This window comes from Pyxicephalus adspersus, chromosome 4 (genome assembly GCF_032062135.1).
Source record: "Pyxicephalus adspersus chromosome 4, UCB_Pads_2.0, whole genome shotgun sequence".
In the NCBI taxonomy this organism is placed as follows: Eukaryota; Metazoa; Chordata; class Amphibia; order Anura; family Pyxicephalidae; genus Pyxicephalus; species Pyxicephalus adspersus.
Window position 1 is genome coordinate 124,650,188 of NC_092861.1, and position 27,500 is coordinate 124,677,687.

The following is a 27,500-nucleotide window of genomic DNA, read 5'->3' on the forward strand; positions in this document are numbered from 1 at the left end:
TATGTTCAAACTTGTGCACAAAATGGGTTCTTTGCCACTACCATACACTGCCACTCGCTGTAGGCGAGTGATAGCTCCTATATTGTTATCTAACCTTTCAGTAACCACGCTCCTATATTGTTATCTAACCTTCAGAAGTGCTGGGTGGTACGCCCAGCTAAAGGTGCTGGGGAGAACACTGGAATGTGAATGTGTTTTGGGGTGCAGTAAGTATGTTATGTAGATGGAGCCAGTGGATTGAACCACAGCAATCATTGTTTGGCTGTGGTAGGAAGCAAAAACAGCGGGATAGGTAACTACTGCTTGAGTTAATTTTTTTTTTTATATATGTACTGTGTTGCTTATTTTTTATTAAAAGTTATTAGGATATGTGAAGAGCAGTAGTGTGTTGTTACTGTATATATCATTTTTAATTGTATAATTCAACGATAATTTTTTCAATCTTTCAGCAAAAATGCTGGTAGCATGGTACGATATGCAAACAGCCACTAGAGGGAGCACCGGTGGATATCTACATGAAATACTATTGTAAAAATATGGCACAGCAAGTGTGAAAATGGTAACATAAACTGCCATTAAGCATGCTCTGCAGTAACCCTTTCTAATGAATACTCTCAGAAAACATGCCAGAGCTTTCCTTTAAGCACTTTGTTACATTGTTGTTAATGTAATCAGCAGACAAACTACAGACTTCCTAAGACGAAAACAGCTCATGACAAAGGCTAAAGACATCCACAATATGTTGGGATATTTATTTCGGGGTCACCTGCTAGTTATGCAAAGTATCCACCTGCTAGCTTGCTACATAATGACATGACAAACCTTTTTTGGTTGGAAACATACACATAACCCCAGGAGTAATCAGTGATTTAATCTGAGCAGATGGGACATATTTGTGCAAGATTTTATTTCCCCTTTTATTTTACTAGAAAGGCAGATTTTTTTTCCTCCCCTCCTCCTTTCTTTTTGGTCTTTTGTCTTGCACAAGTTTTGGGCTTCCCTGGTGAAGTGAGCAGGTGTGACCTTCTGCAGGCCTGTCTGCTTACATTATCAGCTTTCACGGGAGAGGCAAAAGTTTGTATATGAAGCAATATGAAAGGGCCTGCTAAACAGTGACCGTGTTTCTGCACAAATCCTATTTTCTCAGTCAACAGCTACTCTATCTCGCCAGGGAAAACTTCTCCTGTCCTGTCTTTGAAAGGGGTCTTGTAGTTTTATTTTCCTTGATTTTTTTTCCATCCTCCGTTCAGAAGCCGGTGAATAGGTACATTTTGGTAATCCTCGCCTCTGGACAGGCATCGAAATCTCTTTCTCTGTGAATGGCTAATAACAGAGCCTTGCTTCCTGTCTAGTGATGAAAAGAGGAGGGGGGGGGGGGTAGAAGTCAATTTTTTTTCTGTTCCCATCCACTATGTAATTGGAACATACCGCAGACGATTTTCAACCAGAGCTATAATCAGCCTTAGGAAGAATTATATTCCGTATCATTTCTCGGATACTCCCACTGTCAGTCAGTATCAATGAATTATCATTGTTATAGGACAGCTATGGTGCACATAAAAGTCAGGAGCAGTCCCCTGTGTGATTGGAAATGTATATTTGTTGGGAGGCCTATAAAACAATATTATCACCTGTGATTTATATACTTTCCCTTAGTCATTAGCCACGTAGTCATTATCCAATCTGATCTGCTGTCTGCAAATAGACAATTTTATTCAAAACTAGTGTGTAAGTAACAATAAGAACAAAAGCATCCAAATATTTGTCAATATGTTAAAATTTCTATTGTTGTACTGTGATCCAGATATTGTATTTAAAGTGGTTCTATAACCAAAACCTTTTTTTTTTTTGTTCTGGATAGAATAGGGAAATGTTAGACCCCCATTTAGACCTCCTTTTATTAATATTATTACTATTAAACAGGATTTATATAGTGCCAACATATTAGGCCCTTTCAGGTTTTATTGTGATTGGGCTCTCAGATTTCTTCTTACTTCCTGTTCTGGGAACTTTTTCCCCAACCGGAAGTGAGGAGCAATTTGCAACAGGAAAATTGATAAAAGAAGCTCACAGAGTTTTTGACATTCCCCTAGTTAATTAAAATAAAAACACACACATTTTTATTTTGTACATGTGGCTGTTTGAGAAATTTACCCTTGGTTCCTGTCCTAGGGGCAACATTTTTACCAGACAAGAATGCATACTTACAAACTCTGTCCAAAGCTAAAATAAAGGTTTTGACTATATTATCTAAAACCAAAATCCAGGCAAAAAGTGAAATGCATATTTGGAAGATGCATTACCTGCCAAAGAATTTTTTTGGAGTCCATCCACTTTAGAACTTTGAATTACTTTTTATTACAAATTAAAGACCCGTCTGGCCGTTAATCCCATTAATCATTTGTTTTCCAACGATAATTATTCCACATGTGTACGTATCCTTTGTCAGTCTGTTTTCCCTTCTCATATCAGCATGATTCTTGTTTGCACATGGTCACTGCAGCACAATTGATTAGTGCATTTGCTGCTTTTTCTTCTCTCAATCTGAGCTTTGTTTACCATGGCATTGCACTAGGCAGATACTAAGTCATATACAGGTGCAAATGATCTCTGTAATATCAGGAGAGGCCAGACTGCTAGGAATGCGTGCTGATACTTACGTTTGGAACCTAAAGGGCTTTTCCTATTTTGAACTTGTTCTCATGACTCTCTCAGTCCAGATGACACTTTCTAGGAGGGAAATGTGCCGACTATCACTTTTGACTGCACTCAAAATACCAGATGCCTGGCTGTCATGCTTGTGGTTTGGCATCAGTGCTTTAAAATACTCACACAAAACAAGTAAAGAAGTGTTTATTTACTCCAATCTTGTTCTGAGGCCTGCGTCTCATACAGACTGAAGCCTTCTGGTAGTAATTTCAGAAGGCTATCAGATTTAGCCACCATTTTATTGTAGAATTCTTTAATTTATTGAGGCTTATAATGAACTATTGGACAACATTTACATACTATTAATAGGCAGTGAATGAGTTTTAAAACAAGCCCCTTAGTGACCTTGGTAGCTGCAGACATTATGGATCAGTTTAACCTCAAAGTGCACAGCAGAAGCATCACCATCTTGCAGACTTTTATTCTCTACTGTAAACATGGAGTATGTTCACTGGGAAGAAGAAGCAGGGTCAATTGAACTGCCAAGAGAAGCGCCTTAAGCAACTTGTGCTCCTTCTGTAAACTTTGAGCACTCTAAAGTGCCTGCAGCTATGGAGGTCATTAGGAGCATTTAAAGCTACAGTTTGAATAAGTAAATACTTGACTGTCCATAAGCTGGCCACAGGTTCACTTTAATGAAAAACCTTAAGAGTGTTTGAGCCGTCATTGTGGACATCTTTTTGGAAATGTGAGTGCCATGACTGGCATGCTGAATCCCTGGTCTTAAGTAACTTACATGAAGTAAATGTGCATTAGGCAGAGGATATTTTCCTGGCACACATCGGGCCCCTTAATACCAATTTAGCATTTTTTAAAATGTCGCAGCCTACCTTAGTATTGTTGCTTACCATGTCCATTCCTACTGATGGCTACTTCCAGCATGAAAGTGTGCCAGATATGTCACAGATTTTAAATAATCTTAAACCGGTTTCTTGGAAATGACATTAAAGTCACTGTACTCAAATGGCCTTCACAGACGTTCATTTTCAACTCAATAGCTTTTGGGATGTGGTAGAAGGGAAGATCTGCATGGATATGTAGCTGACAATCTGTAGCAACTACATAATGCTGTCATGTCCATATGGATCAAAATTCCAGAGGAATGTTTCCAGCACCTTATTAAATCTATTCCAGAGATTCAATTGTTATCATCTAAAAGTAGGCCAATAGTAATCTGACATTTCAATAAAGTACGGACACTTAGAAGCCACCAGGAGGCTGCTTGTCAGTTAACCTTACCAAAACTAAGGCTAGGTATGTTATATTTTTGTCGTTGGAAAGGATTGGTTTGCTTTTCTTTTTATGTTACCTGGCAATCCTGTCAGGAACACACTTGTCCTAGGGTGACAACCCTCCTACACCATGTGTAAAGCAACAATTTTGTCGTCCTGGCACAAGAACATGTGTTAGGACGCTGGAACACCTGCCCCTCATCTCCAAAACAAAATGGTGACAAGTTTTAAAGAAGATTAGCATTGTTCTCCTAAAACCAAGTTCAGCATAAATGCTAAATAATAAAATCAGTCTCCATGGACAGCACAGGCATGCCATGAAAATGGAAGAAAACTCCAATTATAACAATCATTAAATTGCTGTTTATCAAATAAATAGCAAAGTTTAACCATCCAAAGCAGCAATAAAACACTTACCCTTTACCTAATCTGTTTGTTACTTCCATCAGAGTAGGGATGGGGGGAGCTTTCTATTATTCAGTTCCAGCACCATATTAAAATTTTTGCCATTAAGAGTTATGGAAGTTCTAAAGGAAAAATTGGGGCCCAACCTTCATTCTCCAAAATGTACCAAATAATGTGGCTGGTAAATGTGTGTATAGCAATACCAATTCTATAATGAACATTCACTCAGGTCAGGGCAATGAAAATGAGTATGAGCAGAAGATCCCATCAATTTTTAGTATATACACCCGAGGATAAATTTCTTTTTAGTGTGCACTTTTTGTTATGGGTTTATTAGTTTGTTTTTCTAATTAGTACTAGGCTGATTTTAAATCACAAAAAAAACATAATTCACTTGAAGATTTCCCAATACTAATTTCCCAGGAGTTTTTCTTTAAATATAGTGGCTGCTTTGTCTTCTGAAATCTTTTTTTGGCACCCGTCATTAAATCTTACAAGTAATATACAGGTGGATATACTATGCCATAATTATCCACTTGTGCTGACAACATGCAAATGATTTTCAAAAAACAAACGAAAGTCCTTTTCTTTTCATTGAAGGTTTCGCTAGTTAAGTATCCCCAACCCAGGAAACAGCCAACATTCCCTGTATGCAAACATGTTAGACGTCATATTAAGCTTTCGTTTATAAAATCCATACCATAGATGTCAGTCACTAGTATTAGCGTAAAGTGCAAAAGCACCCCCCACTGTCACCCATTTTTATAGCTTTCTTAAGATCTTAAGTCTGTTCAAAGAACAATTGGATAAAGTTGAGACTGAAATCCATCATATTCTTGTCTCTGTGAAATGAATCTCTGAATCCTCTTTCTGCTCTTTTTTTCCCCCTGAAAAGCACAATTCTATGGGGTGGGGGTTACTTGTGTTAAATCCTTTGGGAAGCCACTGCTGATCACTTTTAATTACTAGGACTAAGGGGGGATAAAATTAAAAGGAGCACCATTGAAGCAGGGGAAAGAAAGCTTGCTGAGCCCTCGGTGAACTGTGAAATATAAAAATTGCATTCCAATACATTTTTTTTCTGGGGTGGAAACAAGGAAAACAAATTACTTAAACTTGAAGAGTTTGTCCTTAAATGGATTTTTTTGGTTAATCCTACGCAATCTTGACAGCTTGGTGGCTGTTAAATGTAATTATAAAAAGTAGACCTGAATGCTAATAGCAGTGGGTTATTGGCGATCGGACGCCTGTACCGAAATATATTATCAAAAATTTTAAAGTACGCTGATTATTTTGTGTATTTGTTGTGTCCGTACAACAAGTCCCAGCATTGCCTGCATTCTCTACATTGATGCCCCGTCCCAATTTTACTAACACTGACAGCCACATACTACATGTAACTTCATAAATGGACAGGCATTAAAGAAATCACACAATACTTACTGTTTAACAACATGGGGCCATTTGGCACATCAAACACATCTCCTAAAATATACCATAAGGGTTTTCCCAAGATATTAAAAACATGTCATATCCCCAAAAACTAACATAGAACGCATTTCGTGGATACAATCAATTCTTCAGGGGATTTTTGATAGTAAGATAACATATGCAAGTACAAATATCCAGAAACCAAATTGGTGACCAAATCCAGGTATGCCAAAAGTTGTCCTAAAGCATAGTGTCATAGGGGGCGCTAGTTTACTGTGAATGGAAAAGATGCTATTTCCAGAGTCAAGTGACCAGCACATTTAGATGAACATATATAATAATCATCAAATTGCTGTTTATCAAATTAATAGCAAAGTTTAACCATCCAAAGCAGCAAATTAACACTCACCCATTACCTGTTAGTTACTTCTATCAGAGTAGAGATGGGGGGAGTTTTCCATTATTCAACTGATATCTGTCAAGTTGGGTTTTGTCTGCCCTTTGGCCATATTTGAACCTTTTTTGCAATTTCTCCTTTTAAATAGTCCCGTTTTTTTAGTTCTTAATTTTAATAAGTACAAAAATTACTTTTCTGTCTGGAATCTTGTCGGCTGATACCTTTCTGTGCTGCAGTTTCACCGGGTGAAAGCCATCAAGTTCATATTCTTAAGCCATCACTGAGGACTACGGAACCCAACACCTCTTTCATGGAGAAGGATGTTATTGTAGTCCTGTTGTAGAGTGACAACACTCTCTTTAGATGAATACAGTATGACAAATAAGTAATGTCACCCTAGAATCACTGGAAAAATGGAAAAAAAAAAGTTAGCCACCAAATCCAAGGACTAGTGAGCTGTAATGTGGTATATTTTTATCCTTGAGTTTACAAGGGGGTGCTGAGAAGTTCCTGGCTTTGCCCAGAAAGAAGAGAGCCAGAGTTATGAAATACCACATTTATTCAATATATTCCCCCCAAAAAACTGATGCACTTGGTACAGCGTAGTTGCAGCTTTTCTAGACCGTTCAAATAAAAGTCCTTTTGTTGGGCCGCAAACCAGCTCTCAGCAGCATCTTTGACGTCAGAAATGTCCTCAAAACGTTGCCCCTTCAGATGTTCTTTCAAATTCAGGAACAGATAATAGTCTGAAGGGGCCAGGTCAGTCAGGTGAGTAGGGGGGATGTTGGACCAATTGGAAACCCAGGGTGTTGGCAGCCAATTTGGCGGCCTCAATGTTGGACGTGTGCGCAGGTGCATTGTTCTGCAAAAAAAAGGATCCCTTTAGTCAACTTTCCACTGATTTTCGTTTTTATTGCCTCCTTCAGCTGGTCCTGGAGGTTAGCATAATACTGTCAGGTGATACTAGAGCCCTGAGGTAGGTAGTCCACCAACAGAATACCGTCTTTGTCCCAGAAAACAGACGCCATGATTTTTTTTAGCCAGTTTCTGGGTTTGGAATTTCTTTGGCCGCGGGGACCCACTGTGGCACCATTCCTTTGACTGTTCCTTGGTTTCAGGATCATAGATCATAGATTGTGGAGCTAGGTTTCATCCTCACTCACTAACCTATCCAAAAAGTCCTGTGCAGCTTCAAAATGGGCCAAAATGGCTTTGGATGTTTCAACTCGTTCTGATCACTGTTCAAACATTTCGGCACCCACTTCGCTGAAAGCTTGCGCATAGGATAGTAGGATAGTCTAGGATAGTAGTGATAACAAACCCAACACGCTCCCATGAGATGTCAAGTATCTGGGCTCACTTTTTTGTGGATATTCGCCGGTCCTCATTATTCAGCTCATGGACAGCATCACAGGTTGCCGGGTCAGTTAAGGTTGAGGGGCGCCCACTCTGGGCTCATCTTCAATGCTGAAATGCCCAGTCTTGAAACGAGATATCCAGGTTTTTTACAGTGCTGTAGGAAGGACACTTCTCCCCCAGTGTTTGTGACATCTCAGTGTGAATGTCCTTTGCTGACTTTCCCTGGAGAAACAAAAACTTCATAACGGCCCGTAACTCCAACAATGTGAAACTTGCTTGTACCTCTGCCATCACAGCTTCTCACTAAAAGAAAAAACAGTTTTAGGAATCACAAAGTCCTGATATTTGCACAGTTACATACTAAGATATTAGACTGTCATATGCCCCCACACTCATTTTTCTATTTCATTTCATCTGGAAGGGGGCAAAGCCATGAGCTTCTCAGCACCCCCTCGTAGATACACTGAGATCTTAATGTGTCCTTCTATGACAAGGCAAACAGAAAGTTTGGAAAATATCTTTACATACCTTTCATGTTATACATATTGCACAGTGATACAAATGAATCGATACATACCCTTGAAACTAAATTAAATCAGGGGCTTTGGAGCTTTTATTCATAATGTATCCTGAAACAAATACTGATTTTCTTTATTTCCTAATTCTTTGTCTTCAGGGAAAAATGAAGGTATGTGGAAGCAAATAATGCAAATATAAGAGAGCTCACAGGGGCCCATGTGAAACTGTGTGTGTGTTAGCAGAGAGGTAAATGGAGGCAATCTGATAGGGAACCTGAATCCTGTCAATCAGGCTCAAGATATTGTGTTGTGCCCATACACTTTGTTTACTGTAGGGTTTTATGAGTTGTAACCTTCCCATGCTGGCTGTTAATGAGGCTAAATCTTGCTGCTTGAGGATTGAATTACTGCACACCTCTGGGCTAATGCTTATAAACAGAAAGTCCCATTAGGGTTGCATTTTGATTCATTCATTTGCATTTTTTTCTATTGTAGTGAGAACAATGGCCGTTAAATGGCTACAAACAAACAATTTGCATGGAAATGTCAGAAATGTTCCTAATTAGTATCTTGTGCTTGTTTATTAATGGTTTTTAGCTTAAATGGCAGGCACTGCAGCAGGAGAGGAATGTTTTTTTGCTTTCTCTCCCTAGAAATTGCCGGGAGAAGACGGTAGCTTTAGATCGGAATCTGTTGCCTGGCTGGTGGAGCGGCTCAGCACAAAAAGATTTCCTGTTTAATTTCATTATTTTGATGTTTTTTTTTTTGTTTTTTTCAGGAGCCATAGTAATATGCAAAATTAGCAGGACATCAGCACCCTGATGGCTTTAGTGACAGCTGAGACTGATAGCAGCTCATTGAAACTCAGTAGGGGCAAGCCACTGTTTTGAGAGGTTTGACATCATTAGCATTTAGGTTACAAATGGCACATATTTTGTATGACTCCATGTTTTAAAGTAATCTTGTGGTCAGGCTATTGACTTTCAAGCATTTGTATATTTTAACAAGCAGTAAACACTTTACAAATCCTTCAGTGACCTCTGTAGCTACAGACATTACTGAGCAATTCAATCTCAATTTTTTCAATGGAAGTACTAAAGTCCTTGTAATTCTCTAAGCAGACCTCCATCCTACCTGCTTCTGATCTTAGCGTTTTCCTCTCAGGTTCACAGTTCTAAAATAACTTGGATGCAGGTATGAAGCAGCAGGTTGAACTGAGCTGCTGAGACTTGACTAACTTCAGTGCTTCTGCTTTGAACTTTGCGGATGATTTGTATCATAGTGTCTGCAGCTATAAAAGGCAGTGAAGGTTTATGTAATGCTTGGTAAGATTATATGGTACTGAAATATCCAAGGCCACACATACATTTTAAAATTCTGACTTGACTTTTGCTACTAAGTTAGCTTCATAATGGATCAGGTCAGGCCATGTTTAAAAGGAGTCGTCTGGTTCTGATCCCCCAATAAATCTTCCTTAGGGATATACTTCTGATTTCAAATATTGATATGTCAAATGTTATAGTATGTTGATCTGCAGTATGGATGGTCACAATATGCTTTTTATTTATTTTTTCACTAACAGGATCAGGATGACAACCCTGGTATAGGCATCATTTAAATCAGCAATGGCATCTTGTAGCTTACTTTCCTAATTTGTTCTGTAGAGAAATCGCTAAAATAACATCAAAGTTTGCCCCATAATGTCTTAAGTGCTGAATTGTCTATAGCCAATAGGTGCCTTTTGTAAAAAGAGCCGATTGCCATGGGCAGCACAGGCAGCTTTATGTCCAGAGGCCTGGTTTCTGTGCCATCTGTCACTTGTAACTATCCAATGTGAACGATGAGACTAATAAAAAAAAGTTGGAGCATATGTAAAATGATCTACCTGTCATAATTTAACAATTTGAAAAATATATAAAGAAAGAAAACAGGGAAACCTCTCAGTGGGGTTGTTGTGGGGATATTTATGATAATTATATTTTTATGATGCATTGAGCACAACATGGGCTGCATAGCAATCTAAGACATATCTGTGACACTTTTCTGCATATGTATTGCGCATACCATACCATCATTCGCTATCACACACATCAGATTGGAAATGAAAATTGCATTTCTGTCAATTACTAAGCTGCCAAAACTGTTCAATATTTCCCAGCAGCAAGATGAAGAGCGGCGCCGGCAGCTAAGAGAGCGAGCACGTCAACTCATAGCAGAAGCTCGATCTGGAGTGAAGATGTCAGAACTTCCCAGCTACAACGAGGTGTCTGCAGAAAAGTTGAAAGAAAGGGCAAAGACGTCTGGAGGTGAGTTAAAGAACTGGCATTCCTCTTAGGTACAGCTTTATCAGCAAGAGAAATCTGTAGTAGACAGAGAAATAAAACAATGAGCCATTGTAAACCTTTGCTGTATGTCTATTACTATGGGTATGTGTCTTTATGTTCTGTCTAGCATTACTCTTTTAATTTGGCTGTCACCTAGTTTCCTCTGTAGTTTGGGATTTCTTCTATGTTTATCTTTATCAAAGCTGGCAAGAACTTGGTCAGTTAAGTTTGCAGTGAGCAGCCTAGGGGTATTTGAGTAGTTTTTTTTTCCTGTGTTTTTATTTTAGCACAGAAAATTAGTAGTACTTTTAGACTTGGTATTGAGTCTTTGTTGCAGATTTTCCCTCACTTTGTGTCTGTAGAAAGAGTTGCTACCAATCAACATGGCGGTACAGTAAGTAAGGGAAAATGTATCTAACAATAACTTGCAGAGCAGTAAAAATCTAACAGTGGTTCCACTCTTTCCAAAACGCAAAAAAAAATGTTTTAGCTGGAAAAACGTTTTGAATGCTTGCTGTTATATCCCACACTCACAGTGCATTTTGTAATAAATAACATGAACAATTATTGTTGAGCAATTGTTGGGTGATAGAGGTCATCATCATGTTCCGCTTCTTTCACTGGGTTACTCACTTTGCATGTTTTTTTGCACATCAGAATGGCCATGTGATTGGTTGAAATAAATTATATTTAGGGAATGTTGCAAGGGCAGGCTGTTACATCTTATAAGTTCACCTTCAATAGCATTGTGGCATCATGCCATGTAAATGTCCATCTGGGTGATGCCATAGTAGATGACAGTGTTAAACCCAAGTGTATATACTTTTTATCCTAATTCGATTATTAGAATTTTAATTTTACATTTAGTGGATGTTTTCATTCACTTTAGTATTTATAAAGCATTGAGGAAACATCAAGCTCATTCCATTGTACATAAAACCATTTCCTTCATACCTAAATAGATTTCTTCTCATAGCTCAAACACCATATTTAGAACTAAAAATAGGAGCATAGATCTTTTTTTCCCAATTTATTCGCACTGGTGCTGTTATGTCAGTTTTTCTTTTGTAATATTTTAAAATGTTGGTTCTAGGACATGTCTTCTCCACTTACCTTTGTTAGGTCATCAAAGAAGAAAACCAAAATGTAGATTGTTACCCTTATTGACAACCTATGCATCGCAAGCTGTCAGGGCAATGACTTGTGGCCTTGTTCAACAAATGGTGCAAAGAACAAAGTGTATAGTAGAGGGGTAGTCATTGCAATTGCAGCTCAATTAGCCCCTAACCCCTCCTTCTGGTCTAATTGCTGCAGGTAAAAGGCACTTTGTCCTTCCTTCTCCATGGCTATGGGAAAGGTAACAATGGTGGAGAGTTTACCAGTTGGAATAATGAAAACTAAACATTCCAGTATTTTCCTTCACAAGGCAGCATAAGAATTGTTAGTTTGATATAATACATTCTCATACTTGCTAACATCACAAAGGATTGCCGTCTAAATAATATTCAGTATTAATATACATTTGTATGAATTACTGAACATAGAACAATCTGTGGTTTGGGATCTTAACAGAATATCACTATACCACATTTGCAGTATATATCTGTTTGAAAAGTGTTATTTCCTTATGTAAGTATTATTCCAGTTTCTAACCCTGACTATTCCAGCAGATGAAGATAACTCTAACAAAGAACTTACTAACGAGGACAGTCCAGACTGCACCTTTGTATGTGGTGGCGGTGGTGGAGGTGAATCTACTAATGTAGAACCTGATTTTTCTGGTAACTCAGATTAATACGTTTGCATGTACTAACAGTCCTTAAGCTTTGCATGTTCTTTCAATCTTCTTAAAAATGTATTTTCCTTGTGAAGAAATTATATTTATTCAATTGATGGATTTTTATTATGAGGTGCTTTAAAACTCAGTGAATATCAGTATTTAAAAGTCAGTGAATATTGAAGGGACACTGACAGCTTAGAGGTGCAAGAACCCTGGTGATCACCCAGCCTACCAGACTCAAAATGTTACTAAAATACCATTATCATCAGGATAAACCATTTACATTAATGCTGGGCAATAAAAACTGAATATGTGTTAATAAAAATAAAGAAGTAAATCCAAATATACAACAGACCCATAAATCTTGATGATTCCTGTACAAATCAAGCTTGACCCTGCCATGTTCTAAGCCAATGAAGCTTTGAACATGATAGTGTCAAGTTTGATCTGTCTTTTAATATGATGCATATTACCTTCTTGACCTACTAGGAGGTTGGGTAGTGGGTGGACTAAACTTTTAAACCACATTCTTGGTAAATTACATATGATTTATTTAGGTTATATGAAGATTATGGTGACTGTTTTCAAGAATTAGCTGTTCACTTAAATGACCTAATGACATTGCCATTATATTTTGATTTCTTCTCCATTTCATTTTTGGGGAAGATTGCTTTGTCATCAGTTCTATAATAGTCACATGGGCTGCCACATTTATTAAGTCATATTTTGTAAAAAAAAGAAATCTATACAACCATTGTATTCTGTATTGCAGTCTTATCCAGGTAACACATCCTCTCCATTTGCCCTTTTCATCTGAATTTCTGGTCTAAATTAAACCAGGTCTTAGATTTTGCACTAAATTCAGGGTTTCGCATATTTTTTGGAAGAGAACAGCAGGATCATGATGCTATTAACTGAAAGATTAAAAACTATCATATACAGACAACACAGAAGCAACTATGACAAAGCTGTAGAATGTAAAATGGCCAGTGGGATTAGAATATTTTTAATGGTAAAATCACTTTAAATTGTGAGTTAGTGTTGGCATGCTCTGGTTTGTTACAGCTGCATGATTGCCGTTTGTCTGTTGTTTTGTTGAGGTTTCTTATCACAGGTCTTCAGAAGTGGAGACTTTCTGCCTCTGGAGCGTATCCTCAGCGAATGGCGATGTGTTGGCAGCCCTTTGCTTATAAACACTCTAACTTTGCTTCTTCTACTGTAAACACAGAAGTTGCCTTTAATGGAATATATTGTGGTTTTACTTCAGTGCTTATGCATCATCACGATCAGTTTCTTTTATGTTTTGATGTTTTTTCTGCCATGGGTAATGGCTTTCAACTATAGATTAATATTGAAGCACCACCAATATATTTTATGTTTGCTAAAAATATTTCTTCATATTGATAAACCACCTCTTGGATCCTGTAGGACATTCCCTGAGCACAGTTTAGTAACGCCTTTAGGATATTAGGAGTGATATGACTTGGAGATTTTCCCTTCTTGAATGTAGGTATGCATACATTGGATATAATTTTATATTGCCTCTCTCTTCATGTTATTCTTTCTGTTATAATCTATTCCTAAGTCCTTTTCAGATGTGTTTCACCTTACCCTAAAAAAACACAATGTTAGCGCAGATAAAATTAAAATGAATCCTAAACATAGTGAGCTTCTGTTAACAGACAGGACTTGGGCAATACTCCGAAATCCTGTCACTTCTATCATTATAAATTATGGTTATAAAGAAAGCGGGTCAAAAACAACCACAACTGTCAAATTGGCTCCTTTAACATGAAAAGATGTTTGTGAAATTGTAATCATTTGTGCTATCAGGTGTATTTACTTGTTTTTCAGAAAGTAGCCTTACCTAAAGAGTACACCCACCCAAATGCATGGTTGATCATTTCTATTTAACCATGTTCTTGTGCTACATAATTATTGGGGCATCATGCAATATTGTACAATCAGACTGAAATGTGTTGTGGGACAAAAGCAACGTCTCGAATCTCCTTCCTTCTGGTCGGTATAGAAGGGGGGTCTTTTTTGCAGTGTCCATTTTATGTCCTGGATTTCATATATGCTTCCCATTGACTGATTAGGATTTCCATCACAGGGGGATGGAAGACTTGTACTGAGCGGAATGTTGAGGCAGTCATTGCTTACCGTTTTATGAAAATGTTTGTCACCTGGCTGGATCTAGCTTCACAAATTTTGGGATACTGACCCATAACAAAGAATTAAACTATGGAATTTAGAATGCCTACTTTGCCCGTATGTTAAGTCAGTGACTCATTAAAGTACTGAAGCCACTGGACCATAATGACAGCCATTGAACTAGTATAGAAAAGGGAGATCAGCAATTGTAGCCTCCTTACTTCCTCAGAACAATATTCTTTTTTTAGTGTTTTATGTAAGTGACTGAATTCTTTATCCCAGCTTGAAAGTGCACGTGTAAGCCTATGTTTCTCATCAGTGCACTGTGGATTTATAAGAAAACTGTGACCTCCCTACCTGGCGAGCTTCTTGCCGCTGGACCGTTTGTGGATCTAAGGTGGTCATTTGGATTGACAGGTTTGAGCACAGGAATAATTGTGGTCATCCTTAATGACAAGAATAGAACAAGAATAGAAAGCAGTTTGTTGTAGTTCTTATGAAAATTTGATCTCTGTTGATGGATGAAATACACAAGCCTTTTGAAGTGTTTTCCAGGAAACAGAGTTAAACTTTTTCGAATGAGGTTTATCCTTGACTGGATTAGTGACCTTGTCACTTCTTGAACCCTCTACCTCTTCAGCGGGCCTAGAGTTGTTCAGTTGCAGCTGCCATGGAGAACTTTATTAAAATCTAATAAGGATAGTTGTTGACTTTAATTCCTCACTGATACCATGTTCACCTCGCTTTGTGAAGCTTGGATTGTGAATGCTTAAAGAAGCAAGAGGTTTTTTTTTTAAGTTTGCCTCAAAAGCAACTAGTGCCATAGAATTTCAATCCTTTTTGTAAAAAAAAAACTTCATGGTGTTTCTATGCAGCTGGCAGAATTTTTTTTCTTTTAGTAGTCACTTCTCCCCACCATTCCACAGCTAAGAACCCTAAGTAAGGAAAATACTATTCACAGGGTGCAATGTTAATCTTTTAATATTTGTAATAATTAGCCGATTAATGGCATAGTATGAAAGCAAAGGTTGCATAATTTTCAAGAGTGTTGGATAGTGGTATGGAAAGTCGGTAAAAAGTTTTAGTCATGTTTGTTTTAATAAGACATTTTGAAACACTGTGTTTCTTTTTTTAATTATTATTATTTATTATATGCTATGTTTTATCTGCTCATATATTGCCTCTGCCCAATTCCTCCCTTTCACCCTCTTTCAATGTGTTCATTTAAATATTAAGTAAAACATTTCAGGTTCTTTTGCAAACCATATTTTTGTTGCACAGAGCAGCATAGTCCTGATAACCAGAAAGCTGCTGCGGAAACGGATATTGGCTCTGGAGCATCAAAAAATGTACTTTTCTTATAAGCTATGCCATAATTGTAATGATGTAAAAAAAACTAACTGTGCTGTTGAAGTTTTCCAAAGACAAAGATAGCATATACTTTTGGAGAAGAAAATTGCTGACTTGCTTGTTTAAGCAAACCAAGTAACCTGGAAGTGATGTTGGGAAATGTTTGTGTACAGCCCCTGCATAGGCTAAACAGGCACTTCCCTTAACTATATAGTGTTAGTGACAGGCTGACATTTACTTTTTACTTCATCATCCAGGTAGAGATCACTCCATTCAGGTCCCTTGAGCTATTAACGACTTTATTGACACTTCTAAGAGAGAAATCTGATATTTCACAGATTAAATATGTCTTAACGCACTCATGCAATAAGGAACACATGCTCCAGAGAGCGACTGAACTCATGTTCTTGCATACCAGAATGCGTATGTACGTGTATGTACACGAGAGGCAATGTTTTAATTAACACAGGGGTGAAAAAGTTCAGTCTCGCCTGGTGCGGAACATACAAAGTACCATTCAGGTATTGACACTAAGCCAAGTACAGGCTAATGTGTAAAGCTTTGCTAGTGAAAGAAATACATAGAGAGGCCTGTATGAGCTTGCAAATGTCTACTTCAATATACATCTCAATTTATAACTCTCATGTTACTTTTCAGGTTGTTTTTTTTTTTTTTTTTTACCTTCTGCAGCTAGTAGGTCGTAAGATGACATATTGCTGAATATTCGCCAAGTCTGAATATCTCCCCCCTCACTTTCTTTTTCTTTCACAATTTGCATACACAGCCGGACAAAACGCCAACTCCGTGGACGTTAAACTGAAGAGAATTCTGGAGTCCCAGCCACAGGTGGCAAACTCCCTGTCTAATGCTGCTCAAAAAACATCACCCGAAGCCTCCAACAGAGACTTTAAGGTGAGTAAAACTGCTTGATGTGCTCTGCTAATTGATCTGTTATATGGAGAAAGGTTACTGAAAACCGGAGAAAAGGGAAACTGTTGCCCCTATCAGCCTAATGAAATTTCTTGCATGATAACAAACTTATTTGGTTACTAAGGGCAACCTCTCCTGTTTGCCACTAACTTCTAAAGGACTGAATTATATTCACTGGAGAAAAAATATTGCACCAATCAATTCTATATTTCATTTTTGCTTAGCAAAAGTGCCAGGGTTCCTCATTGTGCTTTTGTTTTCAAGACCAATTATGCCAAATTTTCTGCACTTACTGTTAACATTTTTTGTTGTTAATTCCTTTTTTAAACATTTTTATTAATGTTAAGTCTTCATTTTTCAATATATATTAAACAGAACTATTTAACAAGCCATGTAGTTCCTGAAAACCACATCAGCTGCATAATATGCATCTTTCCACATTTGAAAATGTTGGCTGCTTTTAAATTATGTTCCATTATTGTGGGACTGCTACTTAAATCTTGACCAAAGAATTCACACGCTGACATTCTACCACACGCAGTGTCACAACAAGACCCATCTCTGCCTGCAAGCACTTATCAGAAGGGGAGGACTTTTCTTCTTAGTGTAGTTAAGGTCCTCTAACTGTTCTGGCGCTCTTTTCTTTTTCTCTTATGTAAATGTACCATCTGGCATCTTTCATGTTGATAAGCCCATTTAAATTTACAAGCTATATTAAGATGGGGAGAGCTTTTCGAAAGCTAGACTTTGCAAAGACCAAAGTGAACTAATGGAAGTGGCAGGTTTAATAGTCTTAGATTATAAGTGAACTGGTTATGCTGTTTTTGGCCAAACAAATGGAGACGGACAAAACATGTCAAAGGTGGTCAACAATAAAGATGAATGACCTTTTTGTAGTATTGAATTATGTATTAGTTTGTGGCATTTATTTACATTTTGTAAGAGTATTTATTTATATATATAAATATATATATATATACATACACACACACACACACACACACACCACACAAGTAAAATAAAACATTGATTTTGATCATAAATAAATTCATAGGCTCTTTCACAATACTATCATGGATTTTTGTTTTGCTGGTAAAAATGTAGCCCTAATGTGCAGGATCAGAGTCAAAAAACTGAAAATATGGATGTGCAGCACAGCAGAAACAGTGCCTGACGCTTGACACCAATTAGACATGTAATAGAAAAATGTAAAAGTGAAGCATTAAAGAAAACAAATGGATATATTCATAGCACACAACCTGCTCAACCACAGATTTGGTTTTTGCATATCATGGTTTTACCAGTCCCAACTAAGAAGTCAGGTTTAAAAATAAAATATTTCACTACTTAGGGAGTCAATAACTGAGAACAAGGTAAAGAACCAAGAGGATGAATTTCTGTTTGTGGGCCATCATGGTGGCTACTGCCATTGGCTTGCAACACTAGGGTCTCAAGTTTTCCAGTACCTGGTAGGTTAATTAGCTTTCCCCCTAAATTGGTCTCAGACTGAATTAAGAGCATTAGAATATCACTACGGTAGGGGCGTCATTGTGAGCTGCTCTGGTTAGTAACACAGCTATATATTATGCATTTTAGTTTTCATTTTGGAATCAGTTTCTTTGGTTTACTTTACATATATTTTTTACCTAATTATTATTTACTATAAATAATACAAATAGACTGTTTTATATTAATATGCAGCAATAACTTGGGTCATTAATTTCAGGCTAATTTTGGTCTTTATAACATATTGTCTTACCCGGTTAGTCAAATGTAAAAATGATTTATAATTTATTTGAATGTACATATATTACAAATGTTTACCTAGCTAGTGCCAATGCTTTGCAAAATTTTTAGCTTCCTAGAATTTAATTTTTTGTAATCTGGTAAAAAAATGTTCTTTTTTTATTAGTTTCTTTTAAAGGAGAATTTCTCTTGTTTATTTATGTGTGATTGGTGAATATATGTCTCTTCCAACCCCATATTTATTACAGTTTCAGAACAAAATTATTTTGTTTAACAAGAAAAAAAAGGAAACCTTTTATGGGACATTTGGATGCTTACTTGAAATAGAAGTCAGTTCTGCACAGGGACTCACTGTTGGCTATGTCCACCAATGCATTTATATTCACCTATTCTTAACAAGCAATAAATGATCTCCTTATCCTAACCACAAGCATCATGAAGCAGTTTACAGCAAAAAGACTTTAATTTCAAAATCTTAGTTCTCCCTGCAACCCACTACTAGCATTGGGTTGCCAGTCTGCCAGTCTTATAGTCTGTAATATAAAGACAGCAGAAGGGAAAGAGATCAGCATGTCGAGACCCAACTTGTACACAGTCAATGCTTCTCTTTAGAGGATGAACTCCACAATGTATGTTTATACGTTTATAATGGCCAGATTCAAAGTCTGTTTACTGCTTCTTGGTAATTTGATGATTTTTATTTGTTTATAGGATCGCCACAGTTCTTCTTTAAAACAAAACTCAAAAAAAATAGTTCTGCCTTTGTTGCAGTTTCCTGCAAGCAAATCTTGCTTGTATCATGAAGACAACAACAGCTAGAAAAATGTTGATATAACATTGATTTTTCCAGGCTTCCACTGTTTGTTTTCCCAGTCTTCACACAGAATAAAAGAAATACAACAGCTTTTTTATTTAGTGAGCACTTCATGTCAGACCAGACCTACATCCATTGCAGTAGAGAGGTGGGGGGCAGTAGGAAGCAGAACCTGTCAGTAATATCACGAAGGCTTTAAGACATTCAGAGTTGTGTATAACTTTTCACCCACCTGCGGGTTGTTAGGGGACCCCATCGCTGACTGAAAGGATTTCCTTCCCCTGGATAGAGGAGCCCTTTGAAGTCTCAGTAACAATGACTTTCATTGCTTCCCTTACCCTGTCGGTTCCAATAAACTGGTGATGAAAGTGTGTTCATGTCTAGCACCAGCAGACTTTCAGCTTGGCTTTGAACAAAAGGGGTTCTGGATCAGGCCTGATCTATTTTTTTATTATTATTTTGTTATTTTCTGGAGCAAATGTGTCTACATATGTGTGTATGCAGTGCTGCCTACATATTTGTTACCCAGCTGCGTTTGTTCTAATGAAAAATGAAGCCAGTTCAGGATTAATAAAATGAATTGAAAAGGCTAACTGAATTAGTGAGCTTAGCAGAATACATTTGTAAAGTGGCAGAAGTCTTTCCCATACAAAGAAATCTTAAAATGGGATTTAGTGGCTAATCGGACTGATAGTTAGCGCCTTGCTTGGCCAAGTAGACAACAGTGGGGATTTAAGGTTTTTTTGTGTGCCTGGACATTTGCAAGTTGATTCAAAGGGTTAAATGCTGCCACTTTTATGTTTTTTTTCTCACACAAGGGAATTTTGTTTGTTCAAATTTGCACCATAAGATTATACAAGATAACATATCTATAATAGTATACAAAATATCAACACAATATTATAATATATAGCAATATTAAATATATTGTCTTTTGTCTATTTTTTATCACCTATTCAAGTTAATATTTCACCTTAATAAACTACAGGACATCTTACTGTTTTTTATTGATCTGCAGGTTTTTTAGGGGGTGGTATGATTGTTTAGTATCTGAGTTTGCAAATTCGTAACCAAATATCGCAGGTGTTGTCAGGTGATTCAGTTTCTGTGCAAATATGTTTAGCTCACACTGTGCTGAATATTCAAAGCCTTGTGATTTGCAGGGTATAACTGTAGTGATTCCCAGGTTATACTTTTTTGACTTTCATATTCGACTATATCACTAACCAGTGATGTGGGAGATAAACCACGAGGCCATGGGGTTTATATCTCCCAAGCCAAGCATCCCCTTTCACCTACAGTATGATTAAATTTTCACTGAAGTAATAATATATACGTGATGCTCATTGAATTACAGTCTAACCCTGTAGTACTAACATAAAACGTATGAATACAAGGGGCAGATCTTTTTTGAAGTACACGCATTCTTTAAAAATTAAAAAAGTTAAATTGTAGGAAATTTGCTCCAAATAAGGATGAAGGTAGGCAATGTCTTTTGTCCTAGTTTATAAGGTATATCTATTTTATCACTGAACAAAGTTATCTTTGAGCTTTTGTCAGTGAATTGTGAGGAGTATATTGGAGTATATTGAGAGAGTGATGTTGTCAGTCTGCTGCAGGCAAAACAAACCATTTTCTCATTCTCTATTCCCCTAGTGATCACTCATGGGGCTGCTAAAACATTGTAACTTTGTCGCAGCTAACCGGTTGAGAGGCAGCAGTAGAGGACCTGAACACCTGCTGTAAACACTGTGATTTACAGAATTGTGTCCTTTCTGAGCAAGCATATTAGGCCTAGAAGTTGTTGTTTACAAAGACCTATCACAGATTTTCGGGGGTAGGGGAGAAGACCAGGGTTTTTTGTGGGATCATCTGGAAAAGGTGATACATACCTATAAGTGTTACACGTTACTTAGCACAAAATTAATTGGATCTAGCAAATCCGATCCAAGTTCCAAGTCTTTTATCATTCTGCCTTGGAAAAGAAATTTCCTAGTAGCTTGTAAAATTTCACAATTATGGCTGCCATTTGGAACTGGAGGCTGTCATTGCCCAACTTTTTGGGGCAACACTGGTGAAATATGTAGTTTTTCCCCACCAGTACTAAATGGAAGTCTCAGGAAGACATGTAGCCAACAAAACGACAGGTTCCCTTTAAAATCCTGTTTAATCCTGTTAAAAGCCTGTTTTTGTACATAAGAACTGTTATGTTTTAACCTCCCTAGCAGTAATGCTGAGTGTGGCTCGGGGTGAATTATCAATACCAAAAGCGGTAACCCAAAGCCACACTCGGAGTAGAATTGCCAGGGAGTTTCAGGTCCTATCTGGTCCCCACGTTCCCGCGGCGTCTTTCAGCGATGCCCGGCATCTGCGCCCCTGGCGTGTAAACGTTGGGGACGGGCCGGCCAGTTTGGCTGGGAGGTGGGACCAGGCGAGAAAGCTATTAAAATAAGTATTTTGTAATGTACCGTTTTGACATTTAAAAACATTTATTCAGACCGCCAGGGAGGTTAATGACTGAATGATAAACCTTGATTTCAAAATATTGTTCATATTTTTAGAATACTAACCAAGTCAATCAATCGTAAACCTGTCCAAAACTGATCAGAATCAGATTAATCAGCCATGATATTGGGCAAATGGTACAAAGGTGTATGAGACTAGAGATAAATCCAATAAATAAATACAATATCTGCTCATCTTCTCCTGCACACCCTTATGTTTAATTCTAAATTGGAGTTAATTTTTTTTTTTTTTGCAAAATGGACCACATTTTTTATAATCGTGTAATATTTACCTTTCCTTGTCTTTCTCCTTTCCAGCAGATTTCCTGTGGCAAGATGACAGTTGCACTTAAAGCAACATTGATGATCAATTGTTTAGTAGTGAAGCATCACAATAGTTTTAAATACTCCCCCCACTTTTCATAGGAATATTTGATACCACAATCAAGGAGTCCCTTGTTGCTCTCAGGGGAGTGGTTTTGCTTTGCGTATCCGCATTTCTAATAAAATTCAGTTTTGTACGTTGATAAACGCAGCTCTGTGTATTTGTAGGGAAGAATAAACTGTTACCCTCCCCAGAGGCTCAACCATCCCCAACCTCCTCCAGGCTGGAGAATAAGCTGCGCTCATTATTGATTGTCTCAATGCAGAGGAAGGGCAAAGTCTTGGTGGCTTTTGATAACCAGTTTCAGCATTCAGCAGGCCTAGTTATTAGTCATGCATCTTAGCCTTCCCCTATTTACTTTCAAAACACTTAATAAAAATAATAAAAGATTAGGTGTAAAATGAAATATTTGTTTGGTACACAGGACCTCGGTATCTGCAGCTCCCACACACTGCTGTGGTTTAGCCTTCTGGGATCTTTCATGTTGATAGACCCATTTGAATTTGCTACCAGTATTAGCATTGGAAGCCCTGGAAAAAAAAATAAATAACAATTGTCGCAGTAAAGGGCTTACCTACAAATCTGGCTTTGGAAAGGTATTGCTGATGAAATGCAGTTCAGTGGGGTTGTATTCTAATCCTACCTTTTCAGACTTCATACAGCATTAGTGCTTTATCTGAATGGGCATAAAATTAGAAACTAGTTCTTCTTGTTGTACAAGTCGGTGGGACTATAAAACGATAGAATCCCTCCCTGGTAAGGTTGCTGGGAAGGAGAGAGAGATTAGCTGGGACAAGCTTTGCAATTGATATCAATCGCTTGCTGAATACACTTTGCTTCATAAAAATGTTCTGCTGAAAGTTTACCAGATGAATGCAAGCCTTCACTTTCCATGCAAGTTTATTTTTTTAGGTGTCCCAAAAAATATATCTCTATATTTTTTTTTTTATTTTTTTTTTAGGAAAAAAAATCTAGATCACTCTGTGGATTATTTATTTCCATTGACATTCTTCTATTAATTTACATTTCTAAGCCCATTAATGAAAAGTGAAAACAGATTTTTTTTTTCACCTATAGAAACCTGCTTGCCATTTTTATAACACTAAATTAATAATTCTAAAAATGGGAACAGCTTTATTCTCCTGAATCAAATTATTTTTTCCAACTGTTTAATTCCACCTAGTCTTAAATTGCGGTTGTTTATCACCACTTTTAAAAGTCCACCCACATGTAATATTTGCCTAATGAATAGACACTGGCCAACTGGTATTTCAGTTCCTGCTTCTTCTCCATTGTGAGGTCTTTCTCTTAATGCTGCACTCTCCATAATGTAAAATTATTATAAAAAACACAAATGGAGTTGTGAGAATTGCAAAATGGGAAATGGGTGCATTTGAAGTCTTGAGCTCACAGATCTCATCCTCATTGTTGGCCACACACAAGGCAATTCTCAAGCAACAGTATTAATTTTTACCCAGCTTTAAAACCCAACAAAATTGAACAAATAAGACATTCTACCACCAATAAAGCCATATACATAAAACTATTTACTGTTTCTGGTATTTGTCTTAGTTCTGTTTAAACAACTTGTGCAGTCAATATCTTCTTAATCCTGGTGCTGGTTTTAATAAATACTGGAATTTTACTTTAAGTACATCAGTTTGTGCTCAGGCCTCAAGGCCCCCATAGGGCTCATTCACACTACAGTTGCGAGGGGGCACTTAAGTAGATGACTGCGACCACTGCCCCCACCATGTTTAAAAATGACCAGGCATGTGTATTTATTTTCTGTTAACACTCTCATGTTCCAAAATTATTGGTATTCTCCTCTTATTAACACAGCTGGACCTATACCTGTTATTGAGGGGAAAAACATCCCTGGAGCATTAAAAATTAGGGTTGAGGACCAAAACAGAGGCATTCCTTCCAAAATTATATGGCAGCAGATGGTAGCAGCAGGTTTATTCTATTGGCTTTTTTAACCTCTTCGGGACAGTAGCCAAACAATATCTGCTGTTGGGTTTCCAAAACCATTCAGGTGTCAGAACTATTACGAAAGGAATCTCAATTTTATATTTTGGAAATTTCAGCAGGAAGAGTGTGACTCTGAAGCGGTGTCAGAGGTAGGAGGTCTAATGAGGAGATTGCATTAATAGATTTCACACATAGAAAATGTTTCACTTCTCAGTTATATTCCAGAGATCTAAGCTGGTAGTAGATTACTCAACCTATAGCTGTAAAAAAAAATGTTTAATAGATTGTCTGACACTTTAATTTAATTAAAGATGCTTTACAGATAAATATATTAGGAAAAGTGTCCCCAAAAATTGTGACTGTGACCAATTGCTTAATCCATTCTTCACGGAAGAAAATTTGAAGAGAGTTTCTCCAAGGAAACTCTCTAACTTTTCTGTAAACTTGAAATTGAAATTAATGCACTGTATTAAATGATGTAATCTGTTAGTAAGGCCATTAAAAGCACTTTTAGAGTTCTGACCTTTAAAGAGGTCCCCTCAAGACCTTTGCAGTTCCATCAGGTCCTGTGGGTGTCAAAGGGGGCCATCTGCAACATTCATTCTCTTGTAGTATACAAAAGAAATAAAGCAATTGGTCAAAGCTGTACACCTTACTGTCATTTCACAAGGTAGGATGTAGGCAGTTGATGAGAAGGGACCCACGGCATTACAGACGGTTCAAGTAGAGCAATCTTTATCAATAATAAAAGATGTAAGAGGTCTAAATCTGACACCTTGTCTAGGGTCAGCTCAGTGTATGGCATCGGTCGACCACTGTACACATGTCAGATTCCCATCAATCCAGAGATGAGCCCAGCAACTCGTATCGTCCGAGAATCATCTGATGTGTGTATGTAGCCTAAGTCTACGTACACATGTTAGAATTTTGTAGCTGGAAACAATCTTTCATGATAGTTTCCAGTGAGTCTACAAATGTCAGATTCTCGGCTGAGACTAGCACAAGTGTTTGTCTCAGGTGATGAGTATCTGGCGTGTACTTAGCCTAAGGGTTTTCTTCATCTGCCCTAAGTTAATTGGAGAGTTATGTTCCTCAACCCTTTATGCTGAATGGGGCTTTAAAAAAATTGGTTACCAACAGAACTGGCAATGTGACTTTACATTGTGGCTTAGACTATGTGACCAGTGCTTCAGAATTAACTTACATGACTTACAATGGAAGGATATTAGGGTTGCATTTGTATTGAGATTCTTGACATCTTTGAAATTTGTATTTCTGCTCCCCAGTTGTCATTTATATACTTAATTTAGTAGAAGTGTCATCTTATGAGAGGATCCTTAATATGATGTTCAGAATTAGGAAACATAACCTACTTAATGTATCCTCCTAAAGAAAAATCTATATAGCTCCTTCCCACTTCTGCACTTCACTGACGACAGCTCTGAGCCATACGTAAATAGATGAAATCTGGTACCCTTTGGTTCCTTACAGATGTCAATCTTCTCCATGGCCTCTGGCTAATGTTCTGCGTATTAGAGGTATTTTAATCTTGATCACCAATAGAAACAATTCTATAAATGGTGGCACAGCCAGAATTACTGAATTCCCTTTTTTTTCTCCCCGGAGAGTAGCCATGACTAATTTGCCAACAACTAATTATTCTGGTTGACACCTTACCAGGGGAGTACATTTGCATTTTGAAGATAATCCTATTTTTAAGATTTATAGCATAGTTTTGCAAATGTGTACAGCATGTTATCAGAATCAGAACAGTTATAAAGGAAATGAACCCTTGCATGAAATCATGCAATAATGTTAATAGATGTTCACCATACACGACCAGCAATGTATTGCACTCCTGATGAACCTACTATGATGGCATAATCATTCAACCAGAAAACCATTTACAAAATGTATGGGATCTTACTATTACAAGAATCTCTCGATCTGAACGTCCGAAGTTTATTTTAAATATAATTTTTCCCCCTTACAATTGACCTTGTATATTTTTATTAGTCAGCAATTAATAATGACTCATACTCATATCTTCCTGTTTTTAACTTTTATTCCTAGAATGGTACTGATGATTCTGCAGCAGACAGACAACGCAAACCTTCAGAACGTTTCAAAAACCCGGTTGTAATCAACAAAGACCTAGCTGTCAGGAAAATTGAGCTGGAATCCTATAGTCAGTGGGTTGAAACCTGGCCAGGTATTGGATGTTCTTTCTCCTAATCTAAAACGTATAGAAGTTGTGAATATTGAAGTACATAAGACTACTAAAAGAAACACATTTTTCTTATATGTAAATTCTATCCCACTACTAAAACTTCCCTTTAATGGCAAACACTAACCAACTCTTCAATTGATATCATGCTAATATTAGATTGTGTATTGCCTGGAGCCAAATCTTCTTTACAACATCTCAGAGCCTAGTAGATAATTAGGAGGCCCAGCTACAGCCTTCATGCTCCAGCAGTATACCAACAGTTGGTGCATGCCATGTACCTTCCTGTATTTTCACAATAGGTAATGTACACCTTTGGTGGCTGATGATGGTGGTACCTTCCTTGTTGGATAACATTTTAATAAATAGCTTAACCTGATATAGCTAAACCTGAAATAACTTTTCTTTTTATGTCCCAAAGTTTTCCCCAAATATTCCTAACCTGCTTTCCTTGAATCCAAATTGTATAAACTGCAGTATAGTTGTTATAGGTGTTTTACCCTGAATTACTGCACCTCCTCATCATTGCTTTATTGCAGAAACACATCAGATGCATTGCTTTGCGTTTTGTATGTCTGCCACCTTTACTCTCAACTCGGAATATAACAGACTTTCTCTCTCTTTGTTTATTTATTTTTAAGACATGAAAAGACAGAGATCAATGCAAGAAGACACACAAAGAGGGAGTGAAGGAGTAGTGATAACTGAGACCCAGAAGAAGCCCTCAGAAGATGAAGTGCTAAATGTATTTTACTCCCTTCTCCTTCTGTCCTGTTTCATCATTGCTGATAATTCTCAAATGCATGGGAAAATTGTGCTTTCATTTGTTAAAAATGAGATGTTAGAATTTTTTTGTATTTCTTTCTGGAGATGTCAATCTCTGGTGCATTCAAGTCTCTGTAAGAGGGGCACACTTGCTGAATTAGTCTGCACCAAGGTGATAATAGTGAGATAAAGGAAAAATGAATTTCCCCCATTCACAACTCCCCCCTTGCCTTTATTTATAGGTGTTGCCATTGAAGACACCTCCCATCCAAAGATGGCAGTATTGATTTTAATTATTACAATATGAGATACTGCAGTGCTGCAGTTAGAGGGACATCTCACAGGAGACCTGCTTGAATTTCCCAGCCAACCCATTTTGTTGGCTTGGGTTAATGGGTGTTCAACCTTTCCATTATCCAGATCAGCTGTGAATTACCAGCTGAATGATGTTTGCATTAATATAATATATATGGTAATTTCTTCACTTAATTAACAG

General features: G+C 37.4%; 1 protein-coding gene across 1 annotated transcript in view; it reads left to right on the forward strand.

The window, feature by feature from the left end:
* The window catches only part of EHBP1 (EH domain binding protein 1), a 239,491-nt gene that overhangs the window by 151,874 nt on the left and 60,117 nt on the right, over positions 1 to 27,500 (forward strand). Inside the window, exons 16-20 of the mRNA XM_072410274.1 lie at positions 10,210 to 10,357; positions 12,046 to 12,156; positions 16,444 to 16,571; positions 26,086 to 26,224; positions 26,881 to 26,984. Of these exons, the coding sequence (XP_072266375.1) occupies positions 10,210 to 10,357; positions 12,046 to 12,156; positions 16,444 to 16,571; positions 26,086 to 26,224; positions 26,881 to 26,984 (630 nt within the window). The remainder of the gene's footprint in view (positions 1 to 10,209; positions 10,358 to 12,045; positions 12,157 to 16,443; positions 16,572 to 26,085; positions 26,225 to 26,880; positions 26,985 to 27,500) is intronic.